Genomic DNA, 17,500 nt, shown 5'->3' on the forward strand with positions numbered 1-17,500 from the left:
GTAGTATTCTGCGTCATAGTCGTGATCAGCCAACTGTCAATAGTTTTAGTTTGTGTCACAGTACTAATAACCCATACACTTGAATTCATTGTCTGAGTAACAGTTTCAGTTCGCCAGAAACTTTCTGTTCTAGTTTGCCAAACACTGGATGTTTCAGTCAGATATGTAACTGAAGTACTGGTTTTCCATATGCTTGATGTTTCTGTCAGATATTTACTGCTAGTTGTAGTATCAGTAACAGTTAAGGTTACCCATGTGTGGAAGGTGGTTCTTGAACTCTCAGTTGTGGTAAGCCATGTTTGAGAGGTCGTCGTTTCCGTAACAGTTCTGGTTGTCCAGATACTTAATGTAGTACTTATAGTTTTGGTTTCCGTTTGCCACAAACTCAAGGTTGTGGTTTGCAGTTTACTATAAGTTTCTGTTGTACATATGGTGGAGACGCTGGTTCGCCATATACTGGATGTTTCAGTCAAGTACGTATTGCTGGTTCTAATATGGGTGATAGTTGAGACTACCCATATGCTGTAGGTGGTTCTTTCTGTGGCAGTTGTGGTGAGCTGTGTATGTGTGGTTGATATATCAGTAACTGTTGTGGTCTCCAGTTTACTTAAGATAGTGGTATGAGTGTCAGTTTTGGTTTGCCATTTATTTGAGGTTGTGGTGAGCCAAACTGTTGAAAATTTTGTTGTATATAGCACTGATATTTTAGTTTGCCATATACTTGATGTTTCAGTCAGTAATTTACTCTTTGTTGTAGTAAGGCTCACAGTTGAAGTCATACTTATGCTTTTTGTTTTGGTGAGAGTCAAAGTTCTGGTCTGCCATATAGTTGATGTTTTTGTTGAATATACATTCATAGTTTTACTTTGTGTCTCAGTAGTAGTCACCCATTTACTCTTGGTTTTACTTTGGGTCACAGTCTTGGTCTCGTAAACGTTAGAGGTTCGAGTTTGATATATGGTTCTCGTCCACCATATAGTTGATGTTTCTGTTGAATATATACTCCTAGTTGTACTCTGTGTCAAAGTTGCAGTCACCCATTTACTCTCGGTTATACTTTGGGTCACAGTCTTGGTTTGATAAGTGTTAGAGGTTCGAGTTTTGTATGTGGTTTTTGTCTGCCATTTTGTTGTTGTTTTTGTTGAATATATACTCCTAGTTGTACTCTGAGTCACAGTTGTAGTCACCCATTTACTATTGGTTATACTTTGGGTTACTGTCTCAGTCAGAAAAATTTTTGATGTGCGAGTTTGGTAATTGGTTCTGGTTTGCCAAAGAGTTGAGGTTGTGGTCTTCCAAATGCTTGAAGACCTAGTTTGGTACACAGTTCTAGTCTGCCAGATACTCGAGGTTCTAGTTTTGTATGTGGTGCTGGTTTGCCAATTAGTGGAAGTTTGAGTCTTGTATATTATTGAGGTCTTGGTGACCCATTTGCTATGGGTTTTAGTTTGATGCTCAGTTTCTGTCTTCTTTATGGTCTCGGTTTCACTACTTGTCACTGTTATCTTGTTCCAATCAGTGAAGGTCTTAGTTTTGGTGACATATTCAGTCTCCCATATACGTATGGTTCTTGTGCGGGTCTTTGTCTTGCTGCAGCATCTAGGTTTGACAGGTTTTGGTCTAGGTGGATTGGGATAAGGTGACCAATGATGTACCACACGAGGAGGAGGAGGTGGTGGTGGTGGTGGAGCTGCAACAGCAGGAATGAGAAACATGAATCATATACCATATTGTGTACATTCAGATTGTGCATTTATGGTCAATATTCAAGTAGCCTTTTTCTATTGATAAGAGTCAAATCTGACAAAAAGTCCTGTGAGACCATGGTGATCATTTTAGTATGATTGGTAATATGATAGACTCACCTTACTGTGAGTGTCCTTTCATATAATTGTTCAGTTTCTAATAACTGCTTTTTTTTTTTTTGACTCTCCAGAGCAATCTCTAAGTGTTTCCATAATGGTCCGAAAGGATGAGAAGCATTACACTGAACAAGTGACCTGAAGGCTGAGACAAAGTGACTTTTTTTTTTTATGTAGGAGGGACACTGGCCAAGGGCAACAAAAAACCCACACCCCTCCAAAAAAAAAAAAAAAAAAAAAAAAAAAAAAAAAAAAAGACCCACCGAGATTCCAGTCCCTCAATAGGGTCCAAAGCGGTAGTCAAAAATTGAAGGATAAGTGTCTTAAAGCCTTGCTCTTGAAGGGGATCAAGTCATAGGGAGGTAGAAATATAAAAGCAGGCAGAGAGTTCCAGAATCTACCAGAGAAAGAGATGGATGGTTGAGAATACTGGTTAACTCTTGCATTAGGGAGGTGGACAGAATAGGGGTGAGAAAAAGAAGAAAGTCTTGTGCAGTGAGGCCACAAGAGGAGGGGTGGCATGCAGTTAGCAAGATCAGAAGAGCAGTTAGCATGAAAATAGTGGTAGAAGATACCAAGAGATGCAATTGCGGCAATGAGAAAGAGGCTGAAGACAGTCAGTTAGAGGAGAGGAGTTGATGAGACAAAAAGCTTTTGATTCCACCCTGTCTAGAAGAGAAGTATAAGTAGAACCCCTCCAGACATGTGAAGCATACTCCATACATGGATGGATAAGGCCCCTGTACAGAGTTAGTAGCTGGTAAGGTGAGAAAAAACTGGCGATGTCTCAGAATGCTTAACTTCATAGCGAGGTGTCATAGATAGGTATGATTTCATTTGGTATCATTGTGAATGCTGACTTTTAAGTTGATGAAGAGGAGAAGAATAGGTGCAAGGAGTAAGACAGTATAAGATAGATGAGGAGAAGATAACAGTAAAATCCTGATATAAAGAATCTTTCTTATACTAAAATTTAGATAAAAGGAATGCTTTGAGCCTACCTGACACTTCCTATTTACAAAGCAAAAGTCAATAAATACAGTAACTGACCAGACACAGTGTGAGCGAGTCATGTAGGCCCTTCCTGTCACTGGTTGCTAACCTCACTCTGTCTCTTTGTACGTAATGAACTCTTAACTTTAATGAACAGCTGTTCCCTCCAATAAATGGTTAATCTTAGTAAGGATTTACTGTTTCAGAGTCACAGATAGAAAGATGGTGTAGGCATTAGAAAGAGGATGAGATGGTAAAATATGGTGATGCTGATGTGTTACGGAACAAGTAATAAATATATAGCTGTTACGTACTTACGCCTATGATGGTGCTTGTGCTTGAAGAAAAAACAGCGATCCATTGCCACTGTATTAATCTCAGGTGGTTTAGACACATGTGAACTTCCATCCCCCATTGTATTTGTATTGATGTCCTGCAATGGAGAGAGAGAGAGAGAGAGAGAGAGAGAGAGAGAGAGAGAGAGAGAGAGAGAGAGAGAGAGAGAGAGAGAGAGAGAGAGAGAGAGAGAGAGAGAGAGAGAATAAACACAATAGAGAGGAAGAATGGCATAATTATACATAGAATACTGATGAAAACTTATTACAAGTGATGATAAAACCAGGTTATACACACACACACACACACACACACACACACACACACACACACACACACATACATACCTCAAAGAATCCAGCTAGTTGTGTCTTGCGTGAGATGATATCAGTTTGGTATGTGGTAAGAGCTTGGTATGAGGGGAGATTCATCTCATATGTAGTACCATGAGAGTTATATGAGAGAACATCAATCTCGTATGAGGTGATATCAGATGGGAATGAGGTGTCAGTCGGATATATAGTAGTATCAGTTGGATTGGAGTTGACAAAAGTTGGAGATGTGGTGGTATCAGTCAAGTGTGAGGTATCAGTCAGGTATGAATTATCGGTCAGGTATGAAATATCATCAGTCAGGTATATGGTAGTATCAGTTAAGTATGAGCTGATATCAGTTGTGTATAAGGTAGTAATAGCCGGGTATGAAGTGGTAACTGTCTTATATATGGTGTTAATAATTGGGTATGAGGTGGTACTAGTTGTATATATTGTGGCAACAGTTGGATATGAGGTGATATCAGTCACATACAAGCTGGTAAAAATCGGGTCTAATAAGGATGTGTAGGAGATGACATTGGTTGGATATGAGGTATCACTCGGATATGTGGAAACAGCAGGATATGAAGTGGTTATAGTTGTATATGTAGTGATAGTTATCGGGTATGAAGTTGTATCAGTCAGGTATGAGGTGGTAACAGTGGGATATGAAGTGGTAATAGTCGTATATATGGTGGTAACAGCTGGGTATGAAGTAGTAAGGTGTGGGATGGTATATGTTGAATATGTGGTGTTATAGAATGATGTGGTAACAGTCTGTAATGGTGGTATATCAGTTTGGTATGAGGAGGTATAAGGATGTAATAAGGTGGTATAAGTCAGGCACGGTGTGGTAACAGTTGTGTATAAAGAAGTATAAGGTTGGTATGAGGTGGTAACAGTTGGGTATGTAAGTGTAATTATTGGGGGTGTGGTTATATCAGTCAGGTGTGAGAGTGTGACAGTTGGATGTGAGGTTATGTCAGTCAGGTATGAGAGTGTGACAGTTGGATGTGAGGTTATAACATCAGTCAGGTGTGAGAGTGTGACAGTTGGATGTGAGGTTATAACATCAGTCAGGTGTGAGAGTGTGACAGTTGGATGTGAGGTTATAACATCAGTCAGGTGTGAGAGTGTGACAGTTGGATGTGAGGTTATAACATCAGTCAGGTGTGAGAGTGTGACAGTTGGATGTGAGGTTATAACATCAGTCAGGTGGAGTGTGACAGTTGGATGTGAGGTTATAACATCAGTCAGGTGTGAGAGTGTGACAGTTGGATGTGAGGTTATAACATCAGTCAGGTGGAGTGTGACAGTTGGATGTGAGGTTATAACATCAGTCAGGTGTGAGAGTGTGACAGTTGGATGTGAGGTTATAACATCAGTCAGGTGTGAGAGTGTGACAGTTGGATGTGAGGTTATAACATCAGTCAGGTGTGAGAGTGTGACAGTTGGATGTGAGGTTATAACATCAGTCAGGTGTGAGAGTGTGACAGTTGGATGTGAGGTTATAACATCAGTCAGGTGTGAGAGTGTGACAGTTGGATGTGAGGATATAACATCAGTCAGGTGGAGTGTGACAGTTGGATGTGAGGTTATAACATCAGTCAGGTGGAGTGTGACAGTTGGATGTGAGGTTATAACATCAGTCAGGTGTGAGAGTGTGACAGTTGGATGTGAGGATATAACATCAGTCAGGTGGAGTGTGACAGTTGGATGTGAGGTTATAACATCAGTCAGGTGTGACAGTGTGACAGTTGGATGTGAGGTTATAACATCAGTCAGGTGTGAGAGTGTGACAGTTGGATGTGAGGTTATAACATCAGTCAGGTGTGAGAGTGTGACAGTTGGATGTGAGGTTATAACATCAGTCAGGTGTGAGAGTGTGATAGTTGGATGTGAGGTTATTTCAGTCAGGTGTGAAAGTGTGACAGTTGGAAATGAGGTTACATTAGTTGTGTCTATCAGATATGAGGTTTGTAAAGTTGTATATGAGGATGTGGTTGTAATGATTGGGAATGAGGTTGGAATAGTATATGTTGTTTTATCAGTCTGGAATGTAGTTGTAATAATTGGGAAGAAGGTCAGAGTGGTATGTGTTGTATCAGTCTGGATTGTGGTTGTAATAATCGGGAATGAGGTTGTATACGATGTTGTATCGGTCTGGATTGTGGTTGTAATAATCGGGAATGAGGTTGTATGCGATGTTGTATCAGTCAGGATTGTGGTTGTAACAATCGGGAATGAGGTTGTATATGATGTTGTATCAGTCTGGATTGTGGTTGTAATAATCGGGAATGAGGTTGTATACGATGTTGTATCGGTCTGGATTGTGGTTGTAATAATCGGGAATGAGGTTGTATATAATGTTGTATCAGTCTGGGTTGTGGTTGTAACAATCGGGAATGAGGTTGTATGCGATGTTGTATCAATTTGGATTGTGGTTGTAATAATCGGGAATGAGGTTGTATATGATGTTGTATCAGTCTGGGTTGTGGTTGTAACAATCGGGAATGAGGTTGTATGCGATGTTGTATCAGTCAGGATTGTGGTTGTAATAACTGGGAATGAGGTTGTATGCGATGTTGTATCAGTGAGGATTGTGGTTGTAATAATCGGGAATGAGGTTGTATATGATGTTGTATCAGTCTGGGTTGTGGTTGTAATAATCGGGAATGAGGTTGTATGCGATGTTGTATCGATTTGGATTGTGGTTGTAATAATCGGGAATGAGGTTGTATATGATGTTGTATCAGTCTGGGTTGTGGTTGTAATAATCGGGAATGAGGTTGTATGCGATGTTGTATCGATTTGGATTGTGGTTGTAATAATCGGGAATGAGGTTGTATATGATGTTGTATCAGTCAGGATTGTGGTTGTAATAACTGGGAATGAGGTTGTATGCGATGCTGTATCAATTTGGATTGTGGTTGTGACAATCGGGAATGAGGTTGTATATGATGTTGTATCAGTCTGGATTGTGGTTGTAATAACTGGGAATGAGGTTGTATGCGATGTTGTATCAGTCAGGATTGTGGTTGTAATAATCGGGAATGAGGTTGTATGCGATGTTGTATCAGTGAGGATTGTGGTTGTAATAATCGGGAATGAGGTTGTATGCGATGTTGTATCAATTTGGATTGTGGTTGTGACAATCGGGAATGAGGTTGTATGCGATGTTGTATCAGTGAGGATTGTGGTTGTAATAATCGGGAATGAGATTGTGTATGATGTTGTATCAGTCTGAATTGTGGTTGTAATAACTGGGAATGAGGTTGTATGCGATGTTGTGTCAGTCTGGATTGTGGTTGTGACAATCGGGAATGAGGTTGTATATGATGTTGTATCAGTCAGGATTGTGGTTGTAATAATCGGGAATGAGGTTGTATGCGATGTTGTATCAGTCAGGATTGTGGTTGTAATAACTGGGAATGAGGTTGTATGCGATGTTGTATCAGTCAGGATTGTGGTTGTAATAATCGGGAATGAGGTTGTATGCGATGTTGTATCAGTGAGGATTGTGGTTGTAATAATCGGGAATGAGGTTGTATGCGATGTTGTATCAATTTGGATTGTGGTTGTAATAATCGGGAATGAGGTTGTACATGATGGTGTAACAGTCTGGAATGTGGTTGTAATAATCGGGAATGAGCTTGTATATGATGGTGTATCAGTCTGGAATGTGGTTGTAATAATCGGGAATGAGGTTGTACATGATGGTGTATCAGTCTGGAATGTGGTTGTAATAATCGGGAATGAGGTTGTACATGATGGTGAATCAGTCTGGAATGTGGTTGTAATAATCGGGAATGAGGCTGGAATTGTATACGATGTTATATAAATGGGGAGTGAGATTGGGTTTGTATAATATGATGTATTAGTCAGGAATGTTGTTGTAATAATCGGGAATGATGTTATATCAGTCTGGAATGAGGATGGAATACTATATGACGTGTTAGTTGGGTGTACTGGGGTAACAGTTGGGTATGAAGTGTTATATATCTTGTATGACGTGATATCACTCGAGGATGAGGAATTAACTGTTGGATATGACGTGGTAAGACTTGGGTATGTGGAGGTAACACTCGTGTATGAGGTGGGAACAGCTGGGTATGGTACAGTATCAATCTGGTAAGAGGTGTTAATCTGATAAGAGATGGTGCCGGTTGTACTTGAAGTGGTATCATTCGCGTATGAGATGGCAGTCTTGTAGGAGGTTGTATCAGTTTGGGATAAAGGGTCTTGAATTTGTTCCAAGGTATTATTGATCTGGTATGAGGTAGTGCCAGACTGGTATGAAGTGATATCAAGGTCTTGGGCTGATACTGTCAACATCACCATGAACACCACCATGCGAAGGAGAATGTTGGGTGGTCGTCCCATGCTGAGATGTGATAGATGCTTGGACTGTCACTGGTTGGGTGCTGCTTTGACACTGCCTTGCCTTCATGCTTTCACCTGATGCTATAAACCTGTTACAAGTGCAGGACGTATGCCAGATAACACCAAATTGATTTTTGCTTCCTCTCACTGGATGTACGATAATTTAAATTCTCTCTCTCTCTCTCTCTCTCTCTCTCTCTCTCTCTCTCTCTCTCTCTCTCTCTCTCTCTCTCTCTCTCTCTCTCTCTCTCTCTCTCTCTCTCTCTCTCTCTCTCTCTCTCTCTCTCTCTGTGTGTGTGTGTGTGTGTGTGTGTGTTTTTTTTTTTTTCATGTATTCATAAAGGTATATATTGATTTCAGAATGTGTGTGTGTGTGTGTGTGTGTGTGTGTGTGTGTGTGTGATCAAATATATAAATTTTAAGTCAGGTTAGAGCTGGTAGAGACACCAATCCAGTATAAAGTTAGATAAGTGATAGAGAGGAAGTGTATGGGATATTTTTTTGTTTTCATAGACATCTGTAGCCGAAACTCAAATATAACTGACATTCTAGTTATGACTGTTTACGTTCTCTATATACGGAACACATCTGCATTTTCTTTACTTATTCCACAACACACACACACACACACACACACACACACACACACACACACACACACACACACACACACACACACTTCTGAAATCAATATATACTTCCTCTATGAATAAGGGAAAAGCAATTGCATATTTCTAGGTAACACACAGATGATATAATCAAACAATGTTTTAAATGCATCTGAATTATATTTACTAACACAAAAGAGTTAAAAACAAACTTTACTCAATGGTTTGAACCGAATAGCATATGCCAATTAGTATACTTGTCTTGAAACAAAAGGTACGTCCACTGTTCAAATCCTTTTCCGTCATGTAGTACACACCCACAAAAGTAGGAGAAACATTCCTGTGTGTGTGTGTGTGTGTGTGTGTGTGTGTGTTCCTGTTATGGCCCTGTCGTGCTTGTAGTTCCTGTTGTACTTGTAGTTCCCGTCGTGCTTGTAGTTCCTGTGGTGCTTGTAGTTCCTGTGGTGCTTGTAGTTCCTGTTGTACTTGTAGTTCCTGTGGTGCTTGTAGTTCCTGTGGTGCTTGTAGTTCCTGTTGTGCTTGTAGTTCCTGTTGTACTTGTAGTTCCTGTGGTGCTTGTAGTTCCTGTGGTGCTTGTAGTTCCTGTGGTGCTTGTAGTTCCTGTCGTGCTTGTAGTTCCTGTTGTACTTGTAGTTCCTGTTGTGCTTGTAGTTCCTGTGGTGCTTGTAGTTCCTGTGGTGCTTGTAGTTCCTGTGGTGCTTGTAGTTCCTGTTGTACTTGTAGTTCCTGTGGTGCTTGTAGTTCCTGTTGTACTTGTAGTTCCCGTCGTGCTTGTAGTTCCTGTCGTGCTTGTTGTTCCTGTGGTGCTTGTAGTTCCTGTTGTACTTGTAGTTCCTGTTGTACTTGTAGTTCCTGTCGTGCTTGTAGTTCCTGTTGTACTTGTAGTTCCTGTCGTGCTTGTAGTTCCTGTGGTGCTTGTAGTTCCTGTTGTACTTGTAGTTCCTGTTGTACTTGTAGTTCCTGTCGTGCTTGTAGTTCCTGTCGTGCTTGTAGTTCCTGTTGTGGTTGTAGCTGCAGTTGTGGTGGTGGCTCCTGATTCTGTTGTGGCTCCTGATGCTGTCGTGGCTCCCGATGCTGTTGTGGCTCCAGATGCTGTTGTGGCTCCCGATGCTGTCGTGGCTCCCGATGCTGTTGTGGCTCCTGATGCTGTTGTGGCTCCTGATGCTGTTGTGGCTCCCGATGCTGTTGTGGCTCCCGATGCTGTTGTGGCTCCCGATGCTGTTGTGGCTCCTGACGCTGTCGTGGTTCCCGATGCTGTCGTGGCTCCCGATGCTGTTGTGGCTCCTGACGCTGTCGTGGCTCCCGATGCTGTTGTGGCTCCCGATGCTGTTGTGGCTCCTGATGCTGTTGTGGCTCCTGACGCTGTCGTGGCTCCCGATGCTGTTGTGGCTCCCGATGCTGTTGTGGCTCCTGACGCTGTTGTGGCTCCTGATGCTGTTGTGGCTCCTGATGCTGTTGTGGCTCCTGATGCTGTTGTGGCTCCTGACACTGTCGTGGCTCCTGATGCTGTTGTGGCTCCCGATGCTGTTGTGGCTCCTGACGCTGTCGTGGCTCCTGATGCTGTTGTGGCTCCTGACGCTGTCATGGCTCCTGATGCTGTTGTGGCTCCTGACGCTGTTGTGGCTCCTGATGCTGTTGTGGCTCCCGATGCTGTCGTGGCTCCCGATGCAGTTGTGGCTCCTGACGCTGTTGTGGCTCCTGATGCTGTTGTGGCTCCTGATGCGGCTGTTGCTCCTGATGCGGTTGTGGCTCCCGATACTGTTGTGGCTCCTGATACAGTCGTTGCTCCAGTTGCAGTTGCCCCAGTTCCGGTTGCTCCAGTTGCCGTTGCTCCAGTTCCTGTTGCTCCAGTTCCGGTTGCTCCAGTTGGTGTTGCTCCGGTTCCGGTTGCTCCAGTTCCTGTTGCTCCAGTCGCCGTTGCTCCAGTTACCGTTGCTCCAGTTCCTGTTGCTCCAGTTCCCGTTGCTCCAGTTCCTGTTGCTCCAGTTCCTGTTGCTCCAGTTCCTGTTGCTCCAGTTGCCGTTGCCCCAGACACTGTCGTGGAGGTTGGTTGCGCTGTACCCGTATTGGAACCTGCAAGAGGAATTGGATAGACAGTATTAGCATAAAACAATTGAGGCTCCTCTTTTGGAATATGAAAAACAGTTAGCTCCTATATGTGCTGACGCTAAGTGTCTGCAGGTGTTTAATTCACCAGTCTTGGAGAAAACATGCAAGACTTTTGATCGCCAGTTATAACCTCTTAGGGAAAATGGTCTGATGTAAGCTTCATTCGACATATTATGTACCATACAGTACAGTGTCTCATCGAACATTGATTTGTCTATAGATGTAGGAACAAAGCTGATTCTAGATTTCCTATAGTAGAATGGTATTCCATCATCATCACACATTGCATACATAACCTGTCTTATCGAGTTTTAATTCGTCCAAAATTGAAAGAGTTTCTTTGAAAGCTAGTAGTTGCGTAAGCAAAAGGATAATTATTATTTTGGCATTTCTAGAAGTAAAGTTTGGAAATATTCTTGTGATAAGAACTGCCGGTTTGTCAGTGGGGTAGGATTTATTTCCTTGTTTTGCCCTTGCTCATTACTTTGTTTTCCTAACTTAACTCGTGTTCTTGGGAGTTATTCATAGTTGCCCCTAATACAAGTAATTTCACAAAGTACAATGAACTTGTGTCTATAATTCAAATAGACATTTATATACTGACATACTGACTAATGGACTGCTTTGTATTGAGAGCACCACAAAGATATGATATGTGGAGGGAGCTGTCTGATGTTGCTGTTTTTCTTTAACATTTTGTAAAATATAAATATGGGCAGCTAGTACTTCAGTGCTTTTACCTTAGGATCTCTGATTGGATTTTCGTTACAACCATACAGTTTCCTATAGAATTATTACACGCCCACGTAAGCACGCACACACACACACACACACACACACACACACACACACACACACACACACACACACACACACACACACACACACACACACACACACAAATACTTACTCAGGCAACAAACTTTGGAGCTATCTTTACATACTCCCAAGTAAAAAGTTCCCTTGCATTTTTTCTTGCATTTTCCTTTGAGAGCTTTGCAGCGCTTGTTGTTTCGTGCTAAGAGAGAGAGAGAGAGAGAGAGAGAGAGAGAGAGAGAGAGAGAGAGAGAGGGAGGGGGGGATTTAGTGGTATTCTTTTCTTAGCTTTATCGTTATAATGCTCACTATACACGTATTACTACTACTACTACACACACACACGCACACACACATACATACAATACTTACTTACGCAACACCCTTTCTTCTTACTGCACACATTTTTGTAGAAGTCTTGGCTGTCTTTTTTGCATTTCTTACTTTTCTTGCATTTTCCGCCGATTGCTTTGCAAGCCTTCACATCGGGAAGATCTGAAACTGAAGGAGAGAGAGAGAGAGAGAGAGAGAGAGAGAGAGAGAGAGAGAGAGAGAGAGAGAGAGAGAGAGAGAGAGAGAGTTAATATATACATATCTACATACCTATCTGTGTCCGTCTATCTTTCTGTCTCTCTATCTATCTGTCTATCTATTTATCTATATCTATATCTATCTATCTATCTATCTATCTATCTATCTATCTATCTATCTATCTATCTATATATATATATATATATATATATATATCTCTATATATATATATATATATATATATATATATATATATATATATATATATATATATATATATATATATATATATATATATATATATATATATATATATATATATATATATATATATATATATATATATATATATATATATATATATATATATATATATATATATATATATATATATATATATATATATATATATATATATATATATATATATATATATTAGGGTGGCCCTTATTTTCGAAAGTTTGAAAATCCAGTCTCCAAACCCGGATTCTTGTTCCACTCTATGAGAAAACCACGCGAGTAATTTTTTTTTTAAATCGAATAATATTTACCCGGTGCTCAACGACCTTGAAGTTTTACTATATAAGATCATTTTCACGTTCAACGATACAGGGGCTTTGTCGGTGACAAATGCCGCGGCTCTATTCTCAGATGCTCTCGTTGGTGGACTATGGACCAAGGACTGTGTGTGGCAACTCTCGTCTAGTGCTCCTTTTCCTCTGTCTAGGATTTGTCTAGTGCTTGGCAGTACTTTTTCAACGTGTTTGCATGTTTCTGGAGTGCGTTACTAACTGTTGTCAATCCTTTCTCATTTTCAGGCTAAGATGGCTTCTAAGCGACGTTATCTGTGTGCCCCCATAAACGAGATATCTGGAGCCCAACTTCCATCCTCTGGAGAAGTTCTGGGCCTCCTGACCTACAAGTTGGACGTAGAGAAGATGACGGTGGTGGACGCGTCCCGGAAGGTCTCGAAAATTGTTGAGGCGCTGTGGGCTAAGGCTAGAATTCCCATGCAGCGGATTGACACCGTCGTCAAGAACATCCAGACCTTGTACAAGGAGTACACCCTTGTACGCAAGAACAAGGCACGGACAACAGGAACACAAGTGAAGAGGGAGGAGGAGTTCAAGGAGCGCCTGGCGAATCTCTTCGACGTCGCGAAGGCCGGCGCTTTAGAGACAATGACAAACGAGGAGGACAAAGCTTTTCTTCTCGCTCAACGTGAACCAGGACGCCGGGGACGCATGGGAGGGGTGGACACAGCACTAGCTGCCCAAGAACAGCGATCGTCACAGCGGCAAGCGACACAGGAGGTGAGGAAGCGACGCGCGGAGGAGGAGGCGTCGTCGACGTCCGCGGCAAGAGTCCAGTTGGAGGATTCGTCCTCAACCTCCTCTAGCACCAGCGCCGAAGGAAGCCCCACACTTGGTATCTCCCCAGTCCCACCCAAACGGCCTCGAGCGAACCTCAACATCGTCACCCCGGACGTGGCGGCCTCTTTGGATCGCGTCAAGGTGAGCGACCGTGGCGCAGTGTTCGTCCTCACCGAGACAGCGCGTGCCCTGGGGCACGACACAGTTGAGTACAACATCAACAGGACATCGATCCAAAGCCAGCGCCGTCGTCACCGCGAGCAACTGGCCTCCGCCCTCAAGGAGAAGCTGCGAGTAGAAGGCCCCTTGGTAGTCCACTGGGACGGGAAGCTGATGCCGGATCTCACCAGCAACGCCCACGTCGACCGCCTGCCCATCCTCGTGTCTGGGGGAGGGGAGGTTCAGCTGCTGCAGGTGGCGAAGCTTCCCAGTGGAAGAGGGGCGAATGAAGCGAAGGCCGTCGTGGAGGCGTTGGAGAAGTGGAGCGTCGCTGACCGGGTCGTGGGGATGTCCTTTGACACCACCGCCGCCAACACGGGTCGCCACACCGGGGCGTGTACCCTGATTGAGCGGCAGCTGAAGAGCGACCTCCTCTACCTCGCCTGCCGGCATCACATTCTCGAGCTCGTGATCGAGGCGGTCTTCACGTCGGTGATGGGGCCAACTACAGGGCCTGCTGTCCTGCTGTTCAAGCGTTTCCAGGAGAGGTGGCCCTTCATCAACCAAGGCGAGTTCCAGCCGATCGAGGATGGAGCAGGAGAGGTCGACATCGAGTGGTTCCTTCAGGCCCTGAAAGAGCGGACAGACCTTCGGGACGACTACCGGGAACTTCTGGAACTAACCGTCATCTTTCTCGGCGGCGTACCTCCCCGCGGAATCCGCTTCCGTGCCCCTGGCCCCATGCACCACGCTCGGTGGATGAGCAAGGTGCTGTACTCGCTCAAGGTGTGGCTGTTCAGGGAACAGGTCAAACTGACGCCGAAGGAGGAGCGCGGACTGTTGAGGGTGGCCATGTTCTCCGCCCGCCTCTACAGCAAAGCCTGGACGCAAGCCCCACTTGCTGTCGCGGCTCCGCTCAACGATCTTCAGCTGCTTCAGGCACTGGACGGGTACGAGGACGCGGAGGTCTCCAAGGCCGCGACAAACAAGCTCCTCGGCCACCTCTGGTACCTCTCGGAAGAGCTGGTAGCCCTGGCGTTCTTCGACGACCGGGTTTCATCAGAAACAAAGAAGAAGATGGTAGCGGCGATTGAGGAGAAGGACGGCAACGACACAGCCCAGAAGCGAGTGACCATTCCCGCTTCAGCGATCAGCGGCTGCAGCCTTGAGGACTTCGTGACCTCCAATACGTCCTCGTTCTTCTCCAAGATGTCCATCGACAAGGGATTCCTGGCGTTGGAACCGGCAGACTGGAAGAAGGATGAGGCGTACGGCAAGGCGTGCAAAGCGCTGGGGAACCTGTCGGTCACCAATGACCACGCGGAACGAGGCGTCGCCCTGATTCAGGAATATAACCGGCTCCTGACGAAGGACGAAGAACAACTGCAGTTCCTCGTCCAGGTCGTCGCGGACCATCGGCGCCAGTTCCCGGACACCAGGAAGGGAACGCTTGCACGGACCGGGCGACAATGAGTGGCTAGCAACCACACAACCCCCGCCAGGAGAGGAAAGCGGCTAATACTCCCACGAGAGCAACGTGGGAGGGGGACCCGGAGTGCTTGTGACTAGCGTTCGATGAGTAAAATTTCAGAGTCGTTGAGCACCGTTTAAATATATTCCGATTTCAATGAAACCTTGCACAGCACGTTTCTGGGTCAAAAGGAACAAGAATCCGGGTTTGGAGCATAGACATTATTCGTTTGAAATTTCACCCCCCTACAGAGGGCCACCCTAATATATATATATATATATATATATATATATATATATATATATATATATATATATATATATATATATATATATATATATATATATATATATATATATATATATATATATATATATATATTTTATTTTATTTTATTTTTTTCACATCTTTCTTATCTTTTCTCATCACCACCATTACCACCACCTCCTCCTCCTCCTCCTCCTCCTTAGTGTAGTACTTATCACACACACACACACACACACACACACACACACACACACACACACACACACACTTACCATTTTTGCAGCATTTCTTCTTTTTAGGGCAAAGTGTTAAGAGAGAGACTTGGGATTTCTTGCATTTTTTCTTGCATTTTCCACCGATTTTTTTACAGTCCTTCTTCGCGCGTGCTGAGAGAGAGAAAGAGAGAGAGAGAGAGAGAGAGAGAGAGAGAGAGAGAGAGAGAGAGAGAGAGAGAGAGAGAGAGAGAGAGAGAGAGAGAGAGAGAGAGAGGAGCGTTAGTGTTAGTATTACTTAAAGTATTCTGATTCAGTTTAGGTCTCATTATTTTAAGTATAATGTTTACCAACTTTACTAGTACATTTATACTATTGCTGTTAGTGTCGCTGTCGCTGCTGCTGCTCAAACTGATATTGATGACGATGCTGGTGGCACTACTACTCCCATTAATTACAACTGCTACTTATAATACTACAAACACTAATACCGTTAATGATGGCAGTACGTACAATCATCATTTGTTCCTGCTTTAACTTTCCTGCTGTTCTTGATTGTTATTTGTGCTTTTCTTACTTTCTTTCTCGTCTTGTTCTCCTTCTCTGATTGATTACCCTTAGTTTTCTTCTGTTTTTTTATTTTCTTTACGCCTTTCGTTTTCTTTTGCTTGTCTTCTTCTGGTGACTTCCGTTCAGTTTTCATCTTGTTGCGGTCTTTTTTATTTTTTCTGGCCGCTTTTTTCGTTGCTTTTTTGGTTGTTTTATCGGCAACTTTTTTTATTTGTTTTTTCTTTCCCTTTCTACGCTTTTTCGTGGCATTCTTTCCTCTTCTTTTCTTCTTACCGTCCCTATTTTTCTTAATTTTCTTTGTTTTTCTGGATTTTTCTCCTTTATTCTTTGCGACTTTTCTTTGTTTCTTCATTTTTCTTTTCTTTTTGCCTGGACTGACTTGAGTTGAATTATTTTTTTCACTTTTTATTTGTTTGTTTGTTTCACCAGATTTCTTTTTTAGTTGGGGCTTGATTTTTTTGCCTTTTCTTTTCTGTTCCACGTTCTTCGTTTTCTTTCTGGCAGTCTTGTTTTTGTTAGTAAGTCTCTTTTTGTCCGTCTTCTTTTTCTTGGTTTTGTTATTCATCATTCCTTTATTCTTTTTTGCCTTGATGCGCTTTTTCCTCTTATTTTTCTTATTTGCCATGTCATCCTTTTTGTCATTATCCTTTTTTCCTTTTTCTTTTCCTGTTTGCGATGCCGTTCTCTTCTTCCTTTCGATAGTAATGAGCTCGTCTGTGGAGAGAGAGAGAGAGAGAGAGAGAGAGAGAGAGAGAGAGAGAGAGAGAGAGAGAGAGAGAGAGAGAGAGAGAATGTTAACTTGTATCCAAGCATTATTATTATTATTATTATTATTATTGTTATTATTATTACTATTATTATTATTATTATCATTATCATTGTTATTATCATTAATAATTTGAGTGAGTATGGGTTTAGGTGTGGTAATAAAATATGATAGTTAGAAATGATGAGTTTTGTATTAAACTACACGTTTTTGCGAGCAGTAATAAGACTCATGATGATGATGATGATGATGATGATGATGATGATGATGATGAGGAGGAGGAGGAGAAAGGAACACAAAGAACAAATGGTAATAAACTTATTGACCTTTATGAGGTTGTTTGGGATAGATTAGACTATCAAGGTAATGTGAAATAAGAGATGAACAGTACATAGGATAGTAAAGATAAAAGTATGAATAGGGGGAATGAAATATAGGGTAGGTAGCAAGGAGAAAGTTGCTGTAGACAGGGCAACAAAGAATGATGTCATGATAAAAGTCATTCATATGGCAAGGAAGAGTGACCAGAGCTGCACATAAAGATACAAAAAATTATTGTGCGACCTGACGCTTGTGTTGGTTCCGACATGTAATGCGCTGTGCTTCATTGCTCCGTGTCAGGGGTTCGATCCCCGGCAAAGGCGCCTCTCAGGACTAAAGATTTATCCTGCCTTCAGACCAGTTTCCTAAAAGGGCGTGACACAAGTGT

At 42.6% G+C, this 17,500-nt stretch overlaps 4 protein-coding genes across 4 annotated transcripts in view; 1 reads left to right on the top strand and 3 right to left on the bottom strand.

Moving 5' to 3' along the window:
• The window catches only part of LOC135095652 (mucin-3A-like), a 1,697-nt gene extending 1,646 nt beyond the window's left edge, over positions 1 to 51 (bottom strand). Inside the window, exon 1 of the mRNA XM_063996619.1 lies at positions 1 to 51. This exon is cut by the window's left edge and continues 1,646 nt beyond it. Coding sequence (XP_063852689.1) covers positions 1 to 17 — 17 coding nt within the window. The 5' untranslated portion in view covers positions 18 to 51.
• Positions 1 to 17,500, top strand: part of LOC135095819 (uncharacterized) — a 39,929-nt gene that overhangs the window by 4,593 nt on the left and 17,836 nt on the right. The window lies entirely within an intron of this gene.
• Positions 2,215 to 7,888, bottom strand: LOC135095698 (mucin-3A-like). Its single transcript, XM_063996711.1, has 3 exons — positions 7,547 to 7,888; positions 3,539 to 5,614; positions 2,215 to 2,259 (listed from the first exon to the last, which is right to left on the bottom strand). The coding sequence occupies exons 1-3, from the start codon at positions 7,886 to 7,888 to the stop codon at positions 2,215 to 2,217; spliced, it is 2,463 nt and encodes an 820-aa protein (XP_063852781.1).
• LOC135095699 (GATA zinc finger domain-containing protein 14-like) lies at positions 8,657 to 11,401 on the bottom strand. Its single transcript, XM_063996712.1, has 2 exons — positions 11,367 to 11,401; positions 8,657 to 10,590 (listed from the first exon to the last, which is right to left on the bottom strand). Exons 1-2 carry the CDS (start codon positions 11,399 to 11,401, stop codon positions 8,799 to 8,801), a joined length of 1,827 nt encoding a protein of 608 aa, XP_063852782.1. The 3' UTR covers positions 8,657 to 8,798.

The sequence above is a fragment of the Scylla paramamosain genome, unplaced genomic scaffold, assembly GCF_035594125.1.
Source record: "Scylla paramamosain isolate STU-SP2022 unplaced genomic scaffold, ASM3559412v1 Contig1, whole genome shotgun sequence".
In the NCBI taxonomy this organism is placed as follows: Eukaryota; Metazoa; Arthropoda; class Malacostraca; order Decapoda; family Portunidae; genus Scylla; species Scylla paramamosain.